Genomic DNA, 20,665 nt, shown 5'->3' on the forward strand with positions numbered 1-20,665 from the left:
CCCGACACGTACGCAGAAGTCCCAAACAGAAAAGACATTAACTCCCCCCCCCCCCCAAGCAGCCCCTGCGTGTAACCACGGCCCCGGGGTGCCCCTTGGCACAGGAGACCTTACAGCAGCATCCTGGACAGACCCTGGGAGCGGCTTCAGAGCTGAAGATACGGAAATTAAAAACATTCACCACTGAAGTAATACTAATTCTGCAGCAACAGGTTTGAAAGTTACAGTAACGTACATGCTCTGAACATCAACTGTGGTCTGCAGAGGATGGCAAGACATCTTCTGAAACGTGTGCTGGAGTTACGAGAACCCTCATCAGAAACTAGCCCATGCGCGAGGCTTCCCCAGGCTTCCTCTGATGCAGAGTGTCTCGTAAACCCTCTCGTCAATCTGGCACAATTTGCAGTTTTTCTGGGTTTTGTTTTGTTTCCTCCAGCCCAGGTCAGTACCCGAGGCCATGGACTCACAGCTCACACCCCCAGCACGCAGAGGGCACTGCCTGCCTGCGATTTAATAACGGGGCGAGGGCACCCGGCTGCCCGCTCCCCAGCGGGTGGGACATCAGCTTTAGCTTCTAGCAGCCTTTTTTTCTCAATGAGTCATTACAAGAAGAAAATAATTTCAAAAGGTAGAGTTTGATGTTTATAAAAGATCTACAAACCAGAATTTCCTTTATAGGATTCCTCATGATTCATAAAATTCCACCCCCATTTTCCCCTATAGGCATGGAGTAATGCGTATTTACATTAGAACTGGTAGTGGTTCAGAAAATATACATATGGGGTTTGGGGTTTTTTTGCAAACCAATCAAACCGGTGTGTAGTAAGAGAGGAATAACAGCCAGTGACTCAAAGGATGCTCAAACTCGGGGGCTCACCCTGCTGCGAACCCAACAGCGAGCGAGACTGGCCACCAACGGGCAGCTCCTGCCTGCCCCTGCCTGCCCTGCCCGCCCTGCTGCTGCCCGCACGGCGCGGCTCTGCCTTACGAACAGCTGCTGGAATTGTCTCTTCTGATTCAGAATTTTTGAAACGATGCAGAAGGTCCTGGATTATTGAATAAAACCCCCAGGAATTTTGGCTGAAATCAGGTAAATCAAGATGTCTGTAAAATTCATGGGGTTTGAGCCTTTAAGATAATAGCAGAGGGTGTAAAGTAGAAAAGTTACCTTTATAAATAGCCCTCAGTACAGCCCTTTTGTAGCGGGCATATTTTCAGTTGGTAAGTTGTAAACCGAGAATATAAATGTGTTTTGTTTTGGTAGAATATTAATATCCTTTACAGAGCTGTTAAATTTTGACAGTGTCTGTGAAAAAAACAGGAGAAAGATTTATGAGAGTACTGACAGAGTGTATCAAAACTGCAAACTGTTCCAGATGTTAAAAAAAAAAAAAAAATCCCACCTTTCACTTAGAAAAAGATTTGCTCTGATTTACAAGAACTGGCATGGAATTCGTTTGGAGTCTTAATGCCTGAGTGTAGGAAAGGCCGTATGGCGAGGTGCAGGCTTGCGGGAGGCGAGGGAGGAAGACGGCTTCGGTGAGCCAGGCTGACGGTATATACAATGCATTTAAAAATATATGTCTATAAGCAGACTTTTCCACACTGATCAAATGTATCCATGTCTTGAACAAAAGGCTCCTCTAAGACAAGCTCACAGTCATCGCAAGCTTCAGCACAACGGTTTAAGATATCAACCATGCTTAGCATTCAACAGAAACGATTTGTGAGTAGCTAGGGTCACTGGAAATCTCAGCATCCGATTTCAAAAATTACAAAGACTGTAGCAATTTGGTATATTTCTGTTTAAAAACTCTATTAGTCACCACCAACTACAGTTCCTAGAAGTATTACTGACTGTTAACTCAAACCCCAAACATCTCCAGCTAGGGAAACCAAGCTAGCAAGTGACACAGACATAGGAAGGCCTCCTAAAACAAGCGGTCGGCGTGTTTCGCATGAGGGTATGTATGTCTGCACTGCTAATCCCGGAAGACTAGTGTCGGTATGTACAAGGCGATCTGGAGTTTCGGACTGCGAGGAGAGGGAGGGCGGCGGCTGCGCCGCGACTACACGTTAATGACAAACTCGGGGTTAGTGTAGGAGAATCCAGCAAACTCGTTCTGGTCCAAGTTCATGATGAAGAGTTTGTCCGTGGGCGTGAGCTCCACCGGCTGCCGGGTGAACTCTTTGTCGAAGTTGGAAGTGTCTCGTTTGTCTTTCTGTTAAACGGAAAGCACAGAGTTAAATGAGGTAAAGGGGGGAGCGCAAGCGAGCGAGCTGTGGCAGCACCCAGGGGTGTGTGGCCGGGGGGGCTGTGCCATCCCCAGGAGAGCTGTGCTGTCCCCGGGCTTCGCGCCCGGCACTCCGCACCGGTTTTTAAAGCCGCCGCCGATGAGGAACACGCGCCCAGCCAGGCAGCGGCAGCCTCTGTACAATAGAAGCAACCCCACACCGTGGGCCAGAAGGGAAGAACACCAGTTTAACGCCTTGGAACGCACAACCAGACAGTAAAGGGACAGGACGAGAGCACAGGGTGTCGGGGAGGGCTGCGGTGCTCCCAGGCCGAGCATCCCTCCTCTCCTGGCTGCTGCGAGAGAGAGCAACGGAGCAGTTTCTGAGCATGCAAAACCGTCACTGCAAACACAGAGGTGCAACGCACAGGAGGAAGGAGCCTGGAGGAAGCAACATGCCTCGAAACGGAAGCAAACATTCAAAATGATTTCAAAATTTGCACAAAATAACCAGCTGTAGGAGCTCCTTTTGCTGTAAGCTTGATTTTTCTAAATTATGCTATGATATGGTATTAACCAACACAGTGTTTTATTGATTTGAGGATGTGATTTGCTCCAGGGTTGTATATAGAAAATGTACAGTAGCTCAAAACCTCAAAGAATGAAAATTCCACATATGCAACCTTTTATCATTTTAATTTCATAAGAACAACAACTCTGCAGCTACATCCAAGCCAAAAAAAAAAAAAAAAAAAAGAAAAAGAAAGTTAGTCTCCATTAGTGCTGGTAACCTGCTATTGGCACTGCAGAGCCCATCAGCTGGGAACACTCGAACCATTTTATACATGTGCGCGTATCAGAGATTGCCCAATTAAAGTATGTTCTGCCTGCGGGAGGTTACGGTGCCTTGGCTGAATGGGAAGCACTGAAGCTACAATACAAGCACCCAGGATCCTTCGTCAGTAGAGCAAGCCCGCGGAGGGATGCCCCGCTCCCTGCAGCGCAGCAGCGGCGTGAGCAGTTGGGCAGCAAACCTGCTCTGCTTTGTCTCGTTATTAAAGCAAGCAGGGACAAAGACTTTCCCCATCTCTTCTTCCATATCTCTGCGTAGGAGCTTAAATGAGACGGGCGCGCAGTCATTCGCAGTCCTGTCCCAGCGTTTCGAACTACCTGCAAAGGCCGCGCACAGGGCGCCGGGGCTGGGATGCTGCCGGGGGTGACGGGTGGCAGACCTGCCGCATCGCCCCGGGGCCGGACAAGCCTCACCGGAGAGCGTCGCGCTTTCCACCTCAGTCACTGGCAGACACAGCCACCCCCATGCCGTGACTTCGTGCTGGAGGTGACCTTCCCCTGACGTGACACTGGCACGACCCTGTCACAAATTTGGTGCCTTGCAGAAACCTGCAAAATGTTTGTTTGTTTTTTTTCTTTCTCCAGACTCTGCCTTTGAACCGAGGCCCCCACAGCGCTGGGAGCTTCCCTGCGCTCCGCTATGACGGGAGATTTCCAACTCTGGCTTATTTTGCCAGCTCGCGGCAGAGGGCCCTGAGGCGTAACTGCGGGGGGGCCCCGCCGTGTCACACCTCTGCCGCTTCATCACCGGGCACACACGTGTGCTGCCAGCCGCGGGAGGGACCATGTGGGACCGGTCTGCGCCCCGCCGCCCCACTCCCTCCCACCGCAGCCATCCTCCCCGCTGCTCTGTGCTGATGAAGCACCCGGCGGGAGGCACGTTGTGCAGCACCTCTCGTCCCACCAGCTGCCCGCTGTCCAGTGCGGAGCCATCGGCACCTTCACACCTCAAGCAGGAGCACGGCGAGAATACAGCCAAGAGCCAGGTCCTCCCTGCCCTCCTCCTGCCAGCCCAGGAGCAGCCGCATTGAGCCTCTGTAGAGGAGTCCCGATGCCAGCAGCGGACCAGCACCTCCATGGCCACTCGCAGACTCCGCTTGCTGCAGGACTTGCCCATTGGGACAGCTTCAGCCTTGCTGGGGGTAAGACCAAAGAGCAAAGAGAGCCAAGGGCAGCTGAGAGGAGACGAGGCGGGAAGAAGTATGGGGCTGGAGTTCAAGGAACAAAGAGAGAAAAGCCAGAACCACCAGAACGTGGCTGTGCCATCAAGCCAGCAAGGCTTTGAGCACGCAGCGGTATCCCAACCTGCCGGTGCCTGCGGGTCCCAGGCTGTCCCCGAGCAGGAGCTGAGTCTCTGCCTTCACTTTCGGACAAGTGACACGTGGAAGCCGGCACAGTCCCTGCAGGGCTCCTCTCCCCAACACGGAGAAGGAAGAAGAGGCAGATATGGGGGCATAGAGCAGGAGTGGGGAAGGGCAGATGGGGTGAAGGAGCAGACTTCAGGTGCAGAGTTCTGCCAGGCAAAGGGTGAAGCGGTTGAAATGCAAGTGTAAGCCCACCTTGATGGAAGGCAGCGTCTCCCCTAGGACAAGAGGGGCCGGCGTGGAGCAGAGGCACTGCCCTTCGCTGCGAAGAGGCCGTTTCGAAGCAGTCACCCAGGGGCTCTTCTCTTGCACCCCAACACGTGCAGAAGGAAGGAGCTGATGGTGGCACCAGGCTCCTGCCCCACTCCCGAAGCGATGCTGAGCCAACCAAATGGTTCCTGAAGGCCGCATCTATGTGAACCCAACATGTGCCAAGAAAACACCATCCTACTGAGCCAGGAGCTCCTCCCAAGCAGGAATGCTGTGGGATGCTGCAAAGGGGAATGAAACATCCACATTTGCCACTGGTGCAAATTGCCACCGCGGTCCCCAGCCCTTCAGAGTGGCCTCTGCTGATGGCACCAGAGAGGGCGAGAGCTCAGGCTGGGATCCCTTGGATGAGTGAAACCTCCTGCTGCTTTTCGGTGGCAGAAAGCTCCAACAAAGGCTGTGATGTGCCTGGGGGGGCTCAGGGCAGTCCACCTCCCCCTGCACGGTCTCCTCTGGCACCTTCCCCCCCCCCCACTCCTCCAGGGGCTCGGCAGGAAAGCGCAGCACCAGGAGGGCCCAGCTGTGAGCACAGCAAAGGGGGGGTTTGCTGATTTCTTACCTTGAATTTTGTCTGAAATTGGTGGCAATTTGGCCTCTGTCAAAGATGACGAATAGCCTGGGAGCAGGTAGGGAACGGCTACGTGGATCTGGTAAACAGAAAGAGGGGAAGGCGGGGGAAATTCAAGGCTGAAAATGCCTCCAGCAAGGGCTAATTGACTCAGGGAGGTGAGGAGGAGCACGGGAGGGACGGCATGGCAGAGACACCCGGGGCTGCTGCATGCCCTGGGCAGCATGTCTGCAGGGCACGGCTGGCCCAGAACTCCGATTGTGCCTGGACCACCGAGGGCGGCCATCCTCCCCGGCCACTGCCGCCCCGAGCCCCCTCCCCACGGCAGAGCGCTGGGGCTGCACGGCCGGAGGAAGCCGGGGGGCAGCTGCCGCTGTCGGTGCTGCCGTTCGGTGCCTTTCAGGAGAATCCTGCAGAGTTCAGAACCGCAGCAATTCAGCAGAAGAATTCCAAAGGCAGAAGGGAAATTCTGCATGCGCTCAGGAGAAGGGACGTTAACAGGAACCTGTAATCCCTCTTTAGCTGAAACTGCCAAGTGCTTTTAACAACTGCTCCTCTGAGAGCGCACGGGCAGGGCGATGCGTCACCGACACACGGCGCTGCCTCGCCGAGAGCCTTGCCTCTGCAGTCTCCAGCAAGCCGAAGCACATACCGCAGTTGTCTCCGTTCAAGGCATTTAAAGAGATCCCCAAGCGGCAGAGCTCCGCTTGCCTCAGCAGCACCCCGCGGGAGGGCCATCCTGACACCTCAAATCATCCTTCCTCCAAGGGACATCGGAGAGAAACTCCTTTCCCGGTCCGTGTTTGAGCGGCACGAGTGAGCAGGGTCGTCGGCTGCGCAGCACGAGCCGGCACAGAGGACACGCAGGCATTTACTCTCCGCTTGGAAGATGCTTCCAGTACGTCGCACCTCGGTTTGGGGACAAACGCTGCAGAGGACGAACGAACCACGGCTCTGCCGGTGCTGCAGGAGGCTGCGTTGTGATGTGGGCTGCTGCCTGCACCGCTGCCTGCACCGCTGCCTGTACCGCTGCCTGCACTGGTGGCCAGGGCAGCTTCCAGCCCTCGGCGCGGTGCAGCCCCGACTCTCAGTGCTCCTGGCATCTCTGAGCCCAGAACTGTAAAAACTCATTATTGCCAAACACATGCAGGTTTCTTTGACATTATTTCTCACTTTTTATTTCATAATCAGTATTGGGAAAAAAAAATAATTGGCACATTACAACTTAAAGCAGATTGATACAGTGACAGCCCACGAACATCTGCAGAATAGTATAAAAGGAAGCTGCATGATTGTTATTGTTTCAAGAGAAATTCATCCTTCCGGAAACTTTTTCTTTTATGCCAGAAACAAAACTTAGGCCATTTAAATATCTAGCGGCATTTTTTGAAAGTAGGACTATTAGTTGAAACAAGTTTCTTTACAAGCTTCATATCAGAATTCACAATACTGTTCAAAGTTAAATAGCATCCCATTTGTGTTAATACCATTTTTTGACACATTTAAAGCGCAGGTAACAAACTCAATCAATTGCTTTGGCATTTGAAAAAAAGAAAAAGTTTTGCTATGAGAACCAATGTTGTGTGGTATTTACTAGGGTGACCATGGATTCGAAAGCATCTGCAACAGCTCTTTCAAACTTCCCGTTACCAACTGGGTATGTTTCTTTTCATTAAAAAATGCTACTTCGAAACTGCACAATCAGGAGAAATCTTTGCAAACAGCAAACCTGGCTTCCCTAATAATTTATCACTGCTGCTGAAGACCCACCGCAGATAACCATGCCTGCCACATCCACGCCTACGGCGGCAAGGGGTGCTGCGGTGGGTTTCAAAAAACAGCAGGACAGAACTACAAAAGAAGCCAGAATCCGCATTTCAGCTCTCCAGAACAACTGCTCGGTTTTGGGAGGAGCTGAGAGGCTCAGCCGGCAGCACCCACGCTGCGGGGTGCGTGTTTGCACCGGGGAAAGGTTCATTAAAAACCCTTGCTTGCCACTAAGGCTAAGGTGGCTAAATATTGCATTTTCATGATTATATTAAAAAACTAGGAAAAGGGAAGAGCAGCAATCAAAGCACATGCTTAAGAGATTTCTCCTAATTGTCATGGCCTATACCTCTCCGTTTTACCTCTGTTAGCCAATGAACCGTTTTCATTTTCTACAAATAAAATGTCATAGAAGCACATTTACAGCGCTTACTGCCCATCACCCACCCTTCAGGCACGCCCCAAATCACATGAAGACACTTCTGGCTTTGAAATATGGTCACTCTAGTAGTAGTACTAAAGAAAAACCACGAATGCAAGTTTGTCAATGAAAAATGTCACCACAACAGCGGTTGGGACTGGATGACAGAGATGCAGAAATGAGATCTACACAGCTACTTAGCTCTTGGCTTCAGGTTTAAAAAACTCAGAGTTAACAAAGGAAAATCCTTCGAATTCTGACTGGTCAATGTTCCTGATGACTTCCTGGTCAGGAGGTGTTAAGACGGGTGGATGGCGAGTGAAAAACCGGTCGAAGTTTTCAGCATTGCGTCCACACTATGAGAGGGGAAGAAAAGAACGTACGGTGGGTGGAGAAAGAAGCGCGTGGGATGCGGCTGCAGCCACCCGCCCAGCCTCGCCGCGCGCCGCCGCTTATCTCGGTGCAGCGATGGCAGAAAAGAAAAAGGTGCAAAATACGTATGAGCTTTGTTAGTCGCAAGGCGATGTTATCTCATGGCACAGCCAGGGACTGGGAAAACCCTCCGGCTGCGCCATGGCAAGTAATTGCAGGAGAGGAATGAGATGGGAGTGCAATTACTTGCTGTCGTCCCCTGCCTACATACAGCACTGTACCTTCTCTCGGGCTACACCACGCACAAGGCAGCTTCTTCTGAAAGACCCCTGCGGCTTCACCTGCTCGGTCATCCCTCCTTCCCCAGGAGGGGGAAGTTTTCATCATGCCCAGACTGCTTAGAAGCTTCCCCTTGCTCCTGCCCAAGGAGAGGGCTTCTCACCTTCTGCAGAGCTCTTGTAAACTGCTGCTGGATGAATGCTTCATGCAGGCACTTGTGCCCGGGAATTTCCAGGGCTGCTCTGCCCCTTCCCGATATGCCCGTCGGACCCTGACCACGCACACCAGCGCGTGGGGTGCCACTCGGCTGAGGCAGGCTGGAGCGGTGGCATCGGGGTGCTCATGGCTGCCAGCTTTCTGCTGCGGGGCAGCCGGGCTCTCCGCACGGCACCCCCAGTGCTCTCCACTGCAACTGGACAAGGCTAGCTATCCCTAAAAACCCTGCTCTCAGTGACACTCTTCTCTTTTGGCCCTGAAGGCAGCTAATGGCAACCCCTACTTCAGGCAAGGCAGGAGTCCAAGAGCACCGGTGAGCTCTCTGCAGCCAGACGAGAGAACACAAAAGCTCTGGAGTCTAGGCAACCACCGGCCTGGCTGGCACGGCACTGCGGGGCAGGAAAACGCGGGGCCTGGAAAGCACCCGAGAGCACCAGACCCTCACAGGGGTCGGTCAGCATCCGTCACTCCCGGGCTGCCGCGGAGCAGGAGCCCTGGGCAGCGGCGGAGGATCCGGCTGGCTGCGCTGCAGTCTGCAGCGGAAGGGGGAGGTCGGGAGCAGGGAGACATGCCAAATGCCTTATTTAATTTTCTTAGCAATCAAAACAAAGGTCCTGTAACTTCCCATGCTGCAAGTTATGATTTAATACAATAATAATAGCAATAGCTAGTAACAGGTGGATACCGGGTCACTGCAGCCACTACAAATTGTGCTCAATTACTACCTGTCACACGCACGTCACATCCCTATGAATTGCACTTCATGACTTCGCTCAAATGGTTGGCAAACTCTCCCTCCTATCAGAGCAGTCACAAAACTGATGTTCTCCTGGCCCTCTTTTCTCCCAAGAGATGCGGAGGCCAGCACCTCCCGGTCCCTCAGTTCTCTCCTTCCATTTCCCCATGGAGAACCTCAAGTGCTGGGACAATTTTTCCTGGCATTCAGCCTTCATTTGCTAAGAAAAGAGATTTACACTTTTAATAAACATCAGACTAAATATAATAAAATATTAAAGACAAATGCATGTAGACTTCAACATTTCCCAGTTCCTTCCTCTGCCAGAGAGGAGGTTTCAGGGAAGACAACATGAACATCCATCAGCCTCCAACGGCATGTTCCTTTGGCAGCTCTTACATGTTCTTATAACACCAAGTGAGACACTTCTTATCCCCAAGCCTCTAAAAAAAGTTCAATGGGTAACTTTTGAGTTGATTTAACTCCAGTTACAGCCGTGCAGAACGCCTGCTGTTCCAGCCTCTCAACCCATCCTTCCACACCACTGTAGCTCTCATATTTTGTAAGGCCATGTCTTAACCTAAGGCACATTTCTAGTCTGGATTTATCAAGCTTCTGCTCCCAAACACATCTCCTGTCCATGACCATGAGCTCAGCAGGTTTTTAACTCAGCATTCAAACTTACTCAGAGACCTCGGAGACACTTTTCCCCCCGTGCATCTCTTGGCTGCCACGGCCACATGTGCTGCAGCATCAGCCACGGTAAACACAGCTCCTGCCTCTGGCCCCGTGGCTCAGCCCGCAACTGAGCCCAGGCAAGAGCAGATGCTGCTCTTGGTGTGGTAGGTTACAATGTGGTTTGCTTTTTTTCCCCCCAAGTATTTTGATGCAAAAATGAGTTGGTGCCACCCAGGGAAGGAGTTAGGTTAAAAAATAAAAAAAAAAATTCAAACAAAGAAAACCCCTCTAAACCAAACATGCAAACACAGTGCGAACCAGTTCACCAGGAGGGTGCTGAAGATGAGGGCTTCCCAAAATGAGCCTGAGAAGCCTTTTCATGCAGCCTATGAAAAGCATGGCGTTGGCGGGGGAGAACCTGCCCCAGCTGCCCTTGGCCGTGGTCCCAGCATGACGCCATCCGCATCGTGGCCCTCCAGGAACAGCTCTTTGGAAATCTCTGATTTCAAGCACAAAGACCCAAATGGAAAACGACCTCTCCAAAGAAAGGGTGAGGGTCTCTGCACCTGAAAACATAGAGCCCAGGACAAATTACAACAAGAGAAACCCCGTAAGGAGATGGATAACAAAGACACAAGCACAGCGAGCAGACTGGCAGACACAGGGCTTGCTAGCTGCTCTTTATAAAAAAAGCCCAAGTTCGTGTACCTTGCCAATCCCCGACTGCGGTACGGACCCCATCCCGAGGCAACTCTCCGCATCTTTTCTTCTCTTCGAGCACCTTATTCCTGATAGCAGCAGGCACGTGCAAACTAACAGGGACGTGCCCATCTCCTGGGCAGGCGGAGGCTCTCCATCGCACGAAGAAGTGGCCAAACAGGGATGTCCTGGTTTCCTTCCCCTCTCGGTTACTCCAGCTGTACGTGCGCTCCCCTCTGCAGCTCACGTCTGGTCCCAGCCCGCTGTCTCTGCTGAGGCCGGGAGCGGTTGGAGAGCAGCACCCCAGCTGCTGGCAAAGCCCCCGGACCCCCCCAGGGAAGGTGTCATCAGAGGGCTCAAGTACCGACAGACACCCCCTCTCCAGTACAGCAGGACAGCAGTGAGGTTTATAGGTGTGCGGAAACAAACAGTGAGGTTATCTCCTGACGAGCTGACAATTCCCACCGTAAGGAATTTCAACAAGAGCTGTCACAGCTCCGGTTTGCTCGGGAAAAAGCTGGTCGCTGCTCCAGACCATGAAATCAAGTACAGCGTTCGAGTCTTGCAAAAGTATGTTTCATATGCTTGACAAGTCAGCAACAGCCAAATGCCTTCCCTGAATCCATCATATTAACATCAAAATAGAAAATAAATTCCCAAAATTGAAGTTCCCAGTTCCACAAAGCCTGGAAGTCATGAAACAAAGAGACAGGGGCTTTTCTAGCCCACGTTGTCACTAGTCTTCCCCCTCAGCGCCAAGATAAAACAAACCATGAGGAAGATTACCGGGAAAGTCTGCAGTGCTTAAGGTTATCAGTGCCGTAACACAGAACATAGCAGGCTTTACCTGCTAATAAGCCACTCACCTGCAGATTCTATCAACTCCCAATATACAGTGAAAGCTTTACAGTGCTTTGAAAATATAGCTGTCATTGCCTATTAGCTTCCAGAGATCTTGGTGGAGACATGCAAGGCAGATCATGTGAAATGTCTGACAGCACTAGCCTTCTTTTTGCTAAAAAGAAATGTGCTGTCTCTTAAAAAAAAATAAAGCCAACAAGAGCAATCCCATCAAAAATGTAAAAACTAAACCTTGTGAAATGCTTCCAGTTATTGGGATAGAAAATACAAATATATTTTTGATATGTATATTGGCAAGGAATAATTCTCATCATAATGCAGTAAGGCAAGAATACGTGGATGGAAAAATTTTAAAAGTTGCATCTATCCATAAGTATTTCACGCCTCGCTTTGTGAAGTTTGCCTTTATTCCTGCAGACTTTTTGTTCGGATGTATACGGACATGGCCTGGTCAGCAAACCAAACAGCATATCCTCCTCTTTGGGAGCTTTCACATGGATACAATAAATATTTTAAGGCTGGAAATTGTCTTTGGGTTTATAGAAGCCACATCCAAGCCCAAATCCAGGGTCTAAAGGCTGTGGCCATACACCTGTGCTGTCCTGCACGCCACGTCCCGAGCCACCCCCGCGACGACACAGGGGGGCAGCCACGTGGCTTTTGGGAACGCGGCAGGTTTTGTCGCAGGGGCCAGGGCCCTACACTGCTGGAGTTTCAGACACAAGGTCTGGCCCACGCGTGTGGTGATAAGAGACAGCAAGAAGGATCCATACGGCTCTGGACCACAAACAGTCGCTATCTGCGGGAGCACCATCTTTAAAGCTTCCGAAATTAAGTTCCTCATTAAAGGATGGGAGACATGCAGTATGAATTTTTACATTTCTCTAAAGCTATGTTGTGAAAAATCTGCCTCATTTTAGTACTATATTAATGTACAGGCATCACTCCATCCTGAATGGAGAAAGGGGGAGGGTGGGAATTTATCTTACATAAATCCCCAATGTGTCCTGTCTAATATTTATAGCCAGCACAGAATGACTTTTTTTCCTAGCTGCAGAAATAAAACTGTCATCTTAGAAGATAGCCTTTTTATTTTATCAGTTTCCAGCCTGATTTCAAATAGAGACAAAAGGCATAATAAAATATTTTCCATTGATCCCCGAGATGCAATCAAAGACCATAAAAAGCCGAGGATGGCTGCTCTCCTGCTGCGACGAAGCCTTTGCTCCCAGCACCAAGGAGAAGCAGTGGGCTGAACACGCTCTTGATTTCCCTGTTTTTTGGCCCAAAACAGCAGTAACAGCCCCAATCCCATTGGCCTTGCAGGCATCTCTTGGGCAAGTCTGACCTCCCTGGTGTTGCTCCGGGTTAGACACCTGGCTCCTTGCCGCCCGAGGGAGGATCAGGGCTCTCGGACGCTTCTGCCAATAGATGCGTCATGTTTGGGGGAATTTGGGTCACAGCATGAACCTGAGGCCACACCAAGGGCCCCTTTGCACTGGTCAGGGGGAACAATGGTGCTTCTTGTTGGTAAGTGTCTGGCTAACGATCCCAGACCCCAGCTCAGGACGCTCCAGCCTGCGTTCATCCTTGCTCCAGGCAAAGGCTGGGAGCGTTCGCTGCGAGGGTTTTCTGATGTAGGACCCTGGCTTTCATCTCTCCCCTATGAACAAAGCCAAGTTTCCCCCCGGTATACTGAAAACATTGGCTGAATAATCAGAGGGGAATCTCAGAGAAAGCCTTTACAGGACCCTGAGGCTACCAGAGCAAATCTTGTCTCGATTACGAGAGATGTTTAACCTTAACGCATTCGGCTCCCTCCCCACAGCACGCTCCCGCCCACTGTTGGCCCTCTCAATCCTTAAATCCCATCTAATTAGGAAATTACTAATGCAAACATCTGAACTCACCTTGTAAAGACTGAAAATAAGGCTACAAAAATGCACATGCAGGGGAATCGGAGTTTTTACAAATCCAGGTCTATAAATGGCATTTCAATATTAATTAATTCAATGCAGTTAGAGGAAAATTAATTTATGCAATTAAAAATGATTAGATTAAAAGCAATTTTTTTAAACCACTGTCCTGTTGTGAGTAATCCTGTGCTCTGCTGTGTGATTTCAATGCTTTCAAAATGAGGAGACTTCAAATCACTAGGCTTCATGTAAAGTAAAGGAGTAATTAGATACCAAAAACAATAATTATCTCAATGAGAGACAGAGAAAGCAGGCAAGTGTAAATACACTTCCCAGGGTAAATGCAGACCCACAAAAGGAATTGTTATGCACAAGCCAAAGCACAGAGCAGCCAAGCACAGCCCCATGTCAAAACCGCCGAGTTTCTGCACACCAAAGACAACCCAGACCCTGATCTGTCTCGTTACCATCTCTGTGATAAAGGTTAATCAAGCACAAAGCAGGAAGCAACACATGAGCTCTTGGGAATTTATTTTCAGCTCCGGGTATGTAACACCCAAGGCAGGCAGAGGGCTGAAGGGTCCATTTTTCCTGTCGGTGTAAAATGATGCAGGTTTCTGGGAAGCAAAGCCCTTCCTGGCAAGCAGATGAGGGGAAGGCAAGGAGAGCCCTCACTTGTACCCACGCTCACTACCTGCAGAGATGTTAAAAAATCACAGAAACGTGGCAAAAAAATTGTGGGTGCTGCAGAAGAGAGAACTAGCAAAGATGCTTCTGTGGAGACTGGGTGCGGGCAGGAGACCACCCCAACGGGCAGAGGTGTGGAGGCAGCCCACGAGCTCCTCTGGACACGATGGACCTTCCCTGTTCACCTCCTGCACCCTCCTGGCCACAGCACTCACATGCGCGTGAGGAGGTTTAGTGCTACTTGAGCAATGAGCAAATATAAATTAACGATACCTTCTGATAAGCAAAATTTGTTGACATGATGCTAAAGACAATTTGGAGTGGGCTCTGCTCACCCCTGACTTGTGTTCAACGGGGCCGAAGCGCTTAGGCATTACATCGGGTGATGGAGCACAGGAAGGCTGTGGGCATTTGTGGGCAGATACCAAGCCCACATTTGCGTATTATTCCATATTTTGAAACTCTGGCTTACGGACAATCTCTACAACTTTACCTTTATAGAAGCTGATTAAAAAAAGAAAGAAAAAAGCAAAAGAAAAATAAAAATAGATTTAAGCCAAGGTAAAGAGCCAGGCTAGCACAAATCCCCCTCTCCAGCAGGTGCTCAACCCCTGCGTGAACAGCTGAAGGTCAGAAGCAGTAAGCAACGTCTTTCCTCGTGATCCACCCAAATACATTGTGAAGGTGCCCGAACCCGGATTTTCATTTCTGTGCTGCTCTGATCTGCGCTCACAGCTGGCATGAAAGGAGCAGTATTTTCCAGCACAGATGCACTGCGGTTGAAATATCAGCTATCAGCAGGTACCTGAGTTGTATTAATCCTACCTAAATCCTAAATCAACTGCGCCTACCTTTCTGTTAATCTTCCTGTCCTATCAAATGGTGAATTTTCCCCAGCACCAGCTGGTAGGTGCAAAGTGACGGCCGGCAGCTTACCGTCTCCCTTCCAAGGTCCAGTGTCAAAAGGATTTTTAAAGAAATAAGACATTTAAAGCAGGACAGAATTTGCACATTTTAAAACATGAAAACAGTAAGAAAGCGCTTTTGACAGAATTCAGTTGTTTTTAACCGTAAACCACCAAACAATAACGCTGTGCCACAACCCAAGGCAAACAGTGTCACTGGGGATCTGCTCAGGAAGAAAGGGCAGATGGAGAGGGGGGATGCAGCAACAGCTTCATTAGCGAACGAACGCAGAGCTGGGAAACAGCAGGAGTTACGGATTTCAGGAGAAACAGGCTCTTGCAGAATAAGACCCCCGAAGCCCCGGTGCCTGCTCAGCACTCCCACCGGGCTCCAGGACTGGAGCAGCATCCCTCCCCCCCCGCCCCCCCCGCAGCTGGAGCTCACGGACCACCCCACCTGGTCTCTCAGCATCCTTTACACAAAGGTCAGATCCCACCCTAAGCCAACAAATCATGGTGTGTACAAACAGCCCCAAATACTTTTGCACTATTATACTTTGATATCAAAGTGAATGCCTTCCTGTTAACGCCTTTCCTACACGGTCTCACAGCTTGAAGATCCCATTCCTTCTGAGGGAAAGGAAAGCAGGGAGCAATTCGGATCTCTGTCCTAGCATCACCAGCTGCTTACCAGCAACCTGGATCTCCACATTTCTGAGACAGACAAGGAGAACGGGACAGTCTTCTCTTTGCTGATGCAGAAGGCAGCCCGAGACCGCACTGCACAGAAGTAGTGAAAGTATTGAAGCGAAAGGCTCTGAGGATGGTACCCCACAGCTTCCTGCAAAGGCATCGCTGCACAGGAGTTACCTTTGTAAAAATATTTGTCTGACGTTAAAATATGCCATGCCAAACGCATGCAGAGCATCGCTGGCTGACCTGGGGCGAGGAGCAGATCTCCCGGTCGATCCTGGGAGGGAGACAGGGCTGCAGAAGCTCCCGCCAGGCCCAGCTAATGGGCGGTTTATTCATATTTGATCAGCCAAGCAAGGAGCTGGAGATGCGCAAAGGCTGCTAGAGCAGAGTGGAGGAGAGCTAGAGGAGTTAAACACACTACAAATGGACTCCCACTCCATGTTTTCCCTGAAAGCAGAGTTTTTCCAAGCACTGAAAGGGTCCCTTCAAAAGAACAGGTTTACTGTAAAGCAGAGGAAAAGCAGACGTGTCTAAGGTTGCGAAGGGCAGTGGGGCAGGAGAACGCTCAGTTAAATACATGGAGCATCTCCATGTAATCACATGGATTAAGAGAGCATGCAATGTCCCCACCTCCATCACTGGCATAAACATCAGTCCGTATCAGCCATGTAAATCAGATTTAACTGGATTCACAGTTTTCTCTAGAACACCAGTGCCCACGTAGGGCACAGCAGTAAGAGGCATGCAGGAGGTGGAAACACATGAATAAACCCATGCCTTAAGGACCTGGACCACCGTGGAGAGACTCAGACATAGCTGTGACCCTGCCAGTCCCAGCAGTGGCAAAGAGAAAGAGAGAAATCCAGGGAGAGATGTCCCTGTCCCACATCTATGCGGTCGCTGCTGCCTGTGCACCCTCCCTTGGGAAGGGCTGAGACCCCACAGGCAGAGAGACGCAGCAAACCAACGTGCTTGGGGGCACGCAGCAGGTGATGAAACCCACGCTGTGGCTCAGGCTGCAGCCCTGCACTGGCACAGGCATTACACAGGCAGATGTCACTGCAAAGGACCAAGGAGTGGTCAAGCAGTCTCGTCTTTTTTGACAAGTAGCTTTCAGATTATTCACGCCCCCACCTCAGTTTCACTGCTGGCAGCTTATCTCCCCCTACAGCCACGTGCTCCACGAGCCTCGCACTCCCAGCACACAGCATCACTCTCACTAGGAGAGCCCATCTTAAAGCAAGGCAGAGACAAGAGAGCAGCCAGGTTCTCCTCCTCACTGCAGAGCTCCTCTCCACCCGTGAGCCAGGCTCCAGCCTTCCACCGCTTTACCTTGGAGAGAAACTGTTGAGTGAAATACAGCTCCACTGCCAATTCAGACAGACTATGGTGCTGAGCTAGATGTTGAAATAAAGTTTAGATTAAAAAAAAAAAAAAAAAAATCTATGAGACACCTGTTCCACTTAAGAAAAAGGGAGGAAAAAAACCAACGGACAGACTGACCGCTGGGATAACAAACAGACAGTACAGCAACACAATTAAATCCATGAGCTAAACGCGTGGTGTTTCTACCGCTGCAAGTCAGAGCGAGACAAGGCGTCCGAGAGTTATCCTTTCGCAGCAGGGGTTTGACATGTGCCAAATCTGAGGAGACGTGATCTTCTAAGCAGACAGAGAAATGGTACCTCCACGCTGCGGGCGGGACGAGCAGCGCCCGCATGTATGCTTGTGCACGTGCACCCACGTGCATGAGTGGGAGAGACTGTGCAAGAGAGAACCGGCGCGTGGGAGAGCGGGAGGGGAGAAACACGCTTAACGCAGCCACACTTACAGCCTTTGGCTTGAAGGGAGGCTGGATCTCCTTGCGCTCCAGCTTATCCCAGTCGATGTAGCGGAAGAACGCGTGCTCCTTGATGTCCCGCTCTCCTTCTGGCCCACATCCCAGTCGCTTGGCAGGGTGCTTGGTCATCAGCTTGGGGAGAGAAAGAAAAGAAACGGTCACTCAGAGTGTCCAACTACTTCCCAAAATGTCCACTGTAAGAAGCCCCCAGGGTGCTGCGATGCCTGGCTGGGCAGCCCGCACCACACAGCTGCTGCCGCAGGATGCCCCAGGTCAGCGCCCAGACCCCAGGAGGGGCTCCCATCTCCTCTGCCTGCTTTTGGTGCTCGAAGCAGAGGACAGAGGGAGAAGCAGGAGCAACTCCAGGGACAGGGAAGGTTGGCAATGGCTTACAACTGCAGACTAAGCAGATGGCAGGTACGCGAGCACTGGGTGGGATGAGCACATCCCCCTTTCCTCTAGGAATGAATTTGGTTCACCAGAAAATAACGTCAGGGTGCTGGTAAAGCTCCCCACACCGCTGCAGTCTCAGCAGCCTGCTACAACAGGATGTGTGCAAAGCTGCTTAGCAGTCCCTTTGCTTGGTAGCAAACTTCTCAGCATCTGAATAATTAATTTTAAAGGTCACTGCCCATTTAAGATGAACAATCTGCCCTCAAAAACTTTCATTAGCCCCAGAAGCAGAACCTGCACTTCTCTGGAGCAGCAGCAGCACAGACAAGAGGCGTCTTTCTAATGGAAGAGTCAGTTTGGAGGAAAAAAAGCGCAAACAGTCCATTAATGTTGTTCATCATCTAAACTTCTCCATTGGCTCAATAAGAAAAGTGAAATGGGCCACGGGAATTAAGGGCGGCTGTACAAACATTAATATCCTGGGGGCATTGTTTGAGCTGTGTTTGGAGATCAGATGGAGATTCCAGAGATTTGTAAGACGTTGATAAGCACGGAGAATATGAGCCGTACACCCGCAACAAAAGGACTACTTTATTAAAAGCAGGGCAGTTAAAACTGATCCCAGAGCTGTGCAGAGGTTGCAGCAAGACTGACTCCATCTCTTGGGGCTGTGGGTCTGCAAGAGACCCCAGCTGCCCTCCTGCCAGCCCCCGGGAGGGACAGGGCACCCACAGCTCTGCAGGGAGGTGCTCGCGCTCCGGACGGAGAGGTGAGAAACCTCCCCATCTTTCTGGTGAGACTGGCTCACCCCGAAAGACACAGTTTTTATAAGCAAGCATTTTCTGGCAAAAATCAGCCCAAGCACCCGGGTGGCAGGCAGCCCGCCGTGCCATGGGGAGCTAACGAGCCTCCGCCAGGTCCCGCGTCCAGGCAGAGCTCCTCTGCCCCAAGGTGTGTTTTGACACAAGTCAGCCCTGCCATCCAGGACCGCACAAAACAAACTTGCTCAGGGAAGCTGATCTTTAAAAGTAATGCTACAACAGGGAGCTGAAAGCAATGAAAAGCCTAAAAAAAAAAAAAAAAAGAAAATCCCCAAACGAAAAACCCCCTACAAATATGAAGTAAGAGCAGAACCGCTAACTGCTCTGCTAGCAAATGGCACCACACATCCATGGTCAGCCAGCTGCGAAGGCAACCTGCAGCTGAAAGACTGATGGAGTGAGGTTTCCTCAAAACAGCATCACCCCCTGGAAAGCCCGTCAGCAAACAGCAAAGCCCCGCCAGGCTTCGCAAGCTGGACAAGTGATTTTCCAGCTGGTGCGACCTGCCTCTCCGCAGGGCAAGGATGCGACTGGCATCAGTCTGGCAGAGCCCACCCCTGTGCGAGGAGTCCCGCCGGAGCCGCTGCCGAGGGGCTGGAGAGGGAGGGCCACAGGGGTGTGAGGCAGCAGGAAAAAAAACAAAAGCAAGATTTTTTCCTAACTCGTGTTTTACTTTTTTTGGGGGGTAAATAATAGTTTCCCTCAGTATTGCAGCATGCAGCTCTTTATAAAAAAACAAACGAACAAAACCCCAGTGTAAGAGGGCAAGGTGGACGACATTATGCGTCTTGGTCTCTTGAACGAGCGTGGCAGCAGCACGGACAAGCAGGTGGGGCTGGATCCCGTGCTGCTGTCCCCTGCCAGGAGAGGGGAACAATGTGGGCAGGCGCTGCGGGCAGGCAGGGAGCCCACCACAGGCTTACGGTCCCCCCGCTGCCAAGGCAGCACGAGGCGGGCGACCCGCCATCCCCTCCGTGCCGCCGGGCAGCTTTCACATCACCCTCGGCACATGGACGGGTGTCTGTGCGCCCCGGCAAAGGGCAGGGCGATGCTGTGCCCTGCTGAACCTCGCCATCCCTTGGTTTTCACTACATCCGCTTCAAGCTGACTGGGGTTCAGCTAAGCAAGAGGATCTTTGCACCTCCTCAGCAGGCTCCGGACAGCATCCTGACAATTCAATCAGGTTCCATTTAGCTGTGCTAAAGCAGGAGAATAAAAAGCATCCTGTGACTCAATAAGGTTTTCCTAAAGCAAGTATCTGACAACAATGTGAGAGCCTGAAAGGTGCTAATAAACTGATTTAGTGATTTGGCTGTCGCACCAAATAGCTTAGTTTGCATTCAGCAAACACGAAAAGAAATCTGTTCGTGGGTCTTTGCTGTTAAATGCTGATCCTGAACACGCTGACCCACCTCTAGCTTTTACTTCCAGAGATCATTTGGGGCAAGGAGGAAAGGCAGGTCTGAGCCTCCACTGACACCAAAGCTCACAGATGCCTGTGCATAAAATTCAGCTGTGAAAGCATCTGACAGTGCGAGCTGGGCAGGTGTGCGGTCACCCGTCTGCAAAGGAGGTGTTAGCAAGGGGGTACGGTGCAGCACCACGGAGGCTTTGAAGGCCGGGGGTGTCGGTGGGCAGGCAGCTCGCTGCCCCATCGCCACACACCCCGGTTCTCTTCCCAGCTCCGGCTCCCTCCCAGAGGCCAGCAAAGCTGCTGACGCTGCGCCGCGGCCGAGCCTCCCCCCGAGCCGACCCTCCCCGTGCGAGAGCTCGATTCCCCCACGCGCACCCCGTGAAAACGTCTACAACTCTGCCTGCATCTGCTGAACCTCAGCCACAGCGCTGCCCTGCAGACACTTCCCACCCCCCCCCCCAAATCCAGTCCCTGCTCCTTTACTAATTAGCTTTTCCAGCCAGAGCCCAGGTTCGTACCTGCTGCCTCGTGCTGGAAGCTGTTTTACACACACCCGCCCCTCAGACTGAAGTGGTGCCGCTAAACCCCCAGCTTCCTCAGCGTAACACAAATGCACACCAAATTCAGAGCAGCTCAGACAACTAATGAATCATAAAAGATTTTCTACTTCATGTAC

General features: G+C 51.2%; 1 protein-coding gene across 2 annotated transcripts in view; it reads right to left on the reverse strand.

Annotated features, from left to right (window-relative positions):
* Positions 1-761: 761 nt before the first annotated feature.
* Positions 762-20,665, reverse strand: part of PRKCB (protein kinase C beta) — a 133,382-nt gene continuing 113,478 nt past the window's right edge. Inside the window, exons 16-17 of one of the 2 annotated variants that reach the window (XM_075767396.1) lie at positions 17,353-17,493; positions 762-2,222 (exon numbers count right to left, since the gene is read on the reverse strand). In XM_075767396.1, the coding sequence (XP_075623511.1) occupies positions 2,070-2,222; positions 17,353-17,493 (294 nt within the window). In that variant the 3' untranslated portion in view covers positions 762-2,069. Of the gene's footprint in view, positions 2,223-6,439; positions 7,833-17,352; positions 17,494-20,665 lie in introns of those variants that run through there. The other variant, XM_075767395.1, reaches the window with a different exon arrangement.

The sequence above is a fragment of the Balearica regulorum genome, chromosome 15 (assembly GCF_011004875.1).
Source record: "Balearica regulorum gibbericeps isolate bBalReg1 chromosome 15, bBalReg1.pri, whole genome shotgun sequence".
In the NCBI taxonomy this organism is placed as follows: domain Eukaryota; kingdom Metazoa; phylum Chordata; class Aves; order Gruiformes; family Gruidae; genus Balearica; species Balearica regulorum.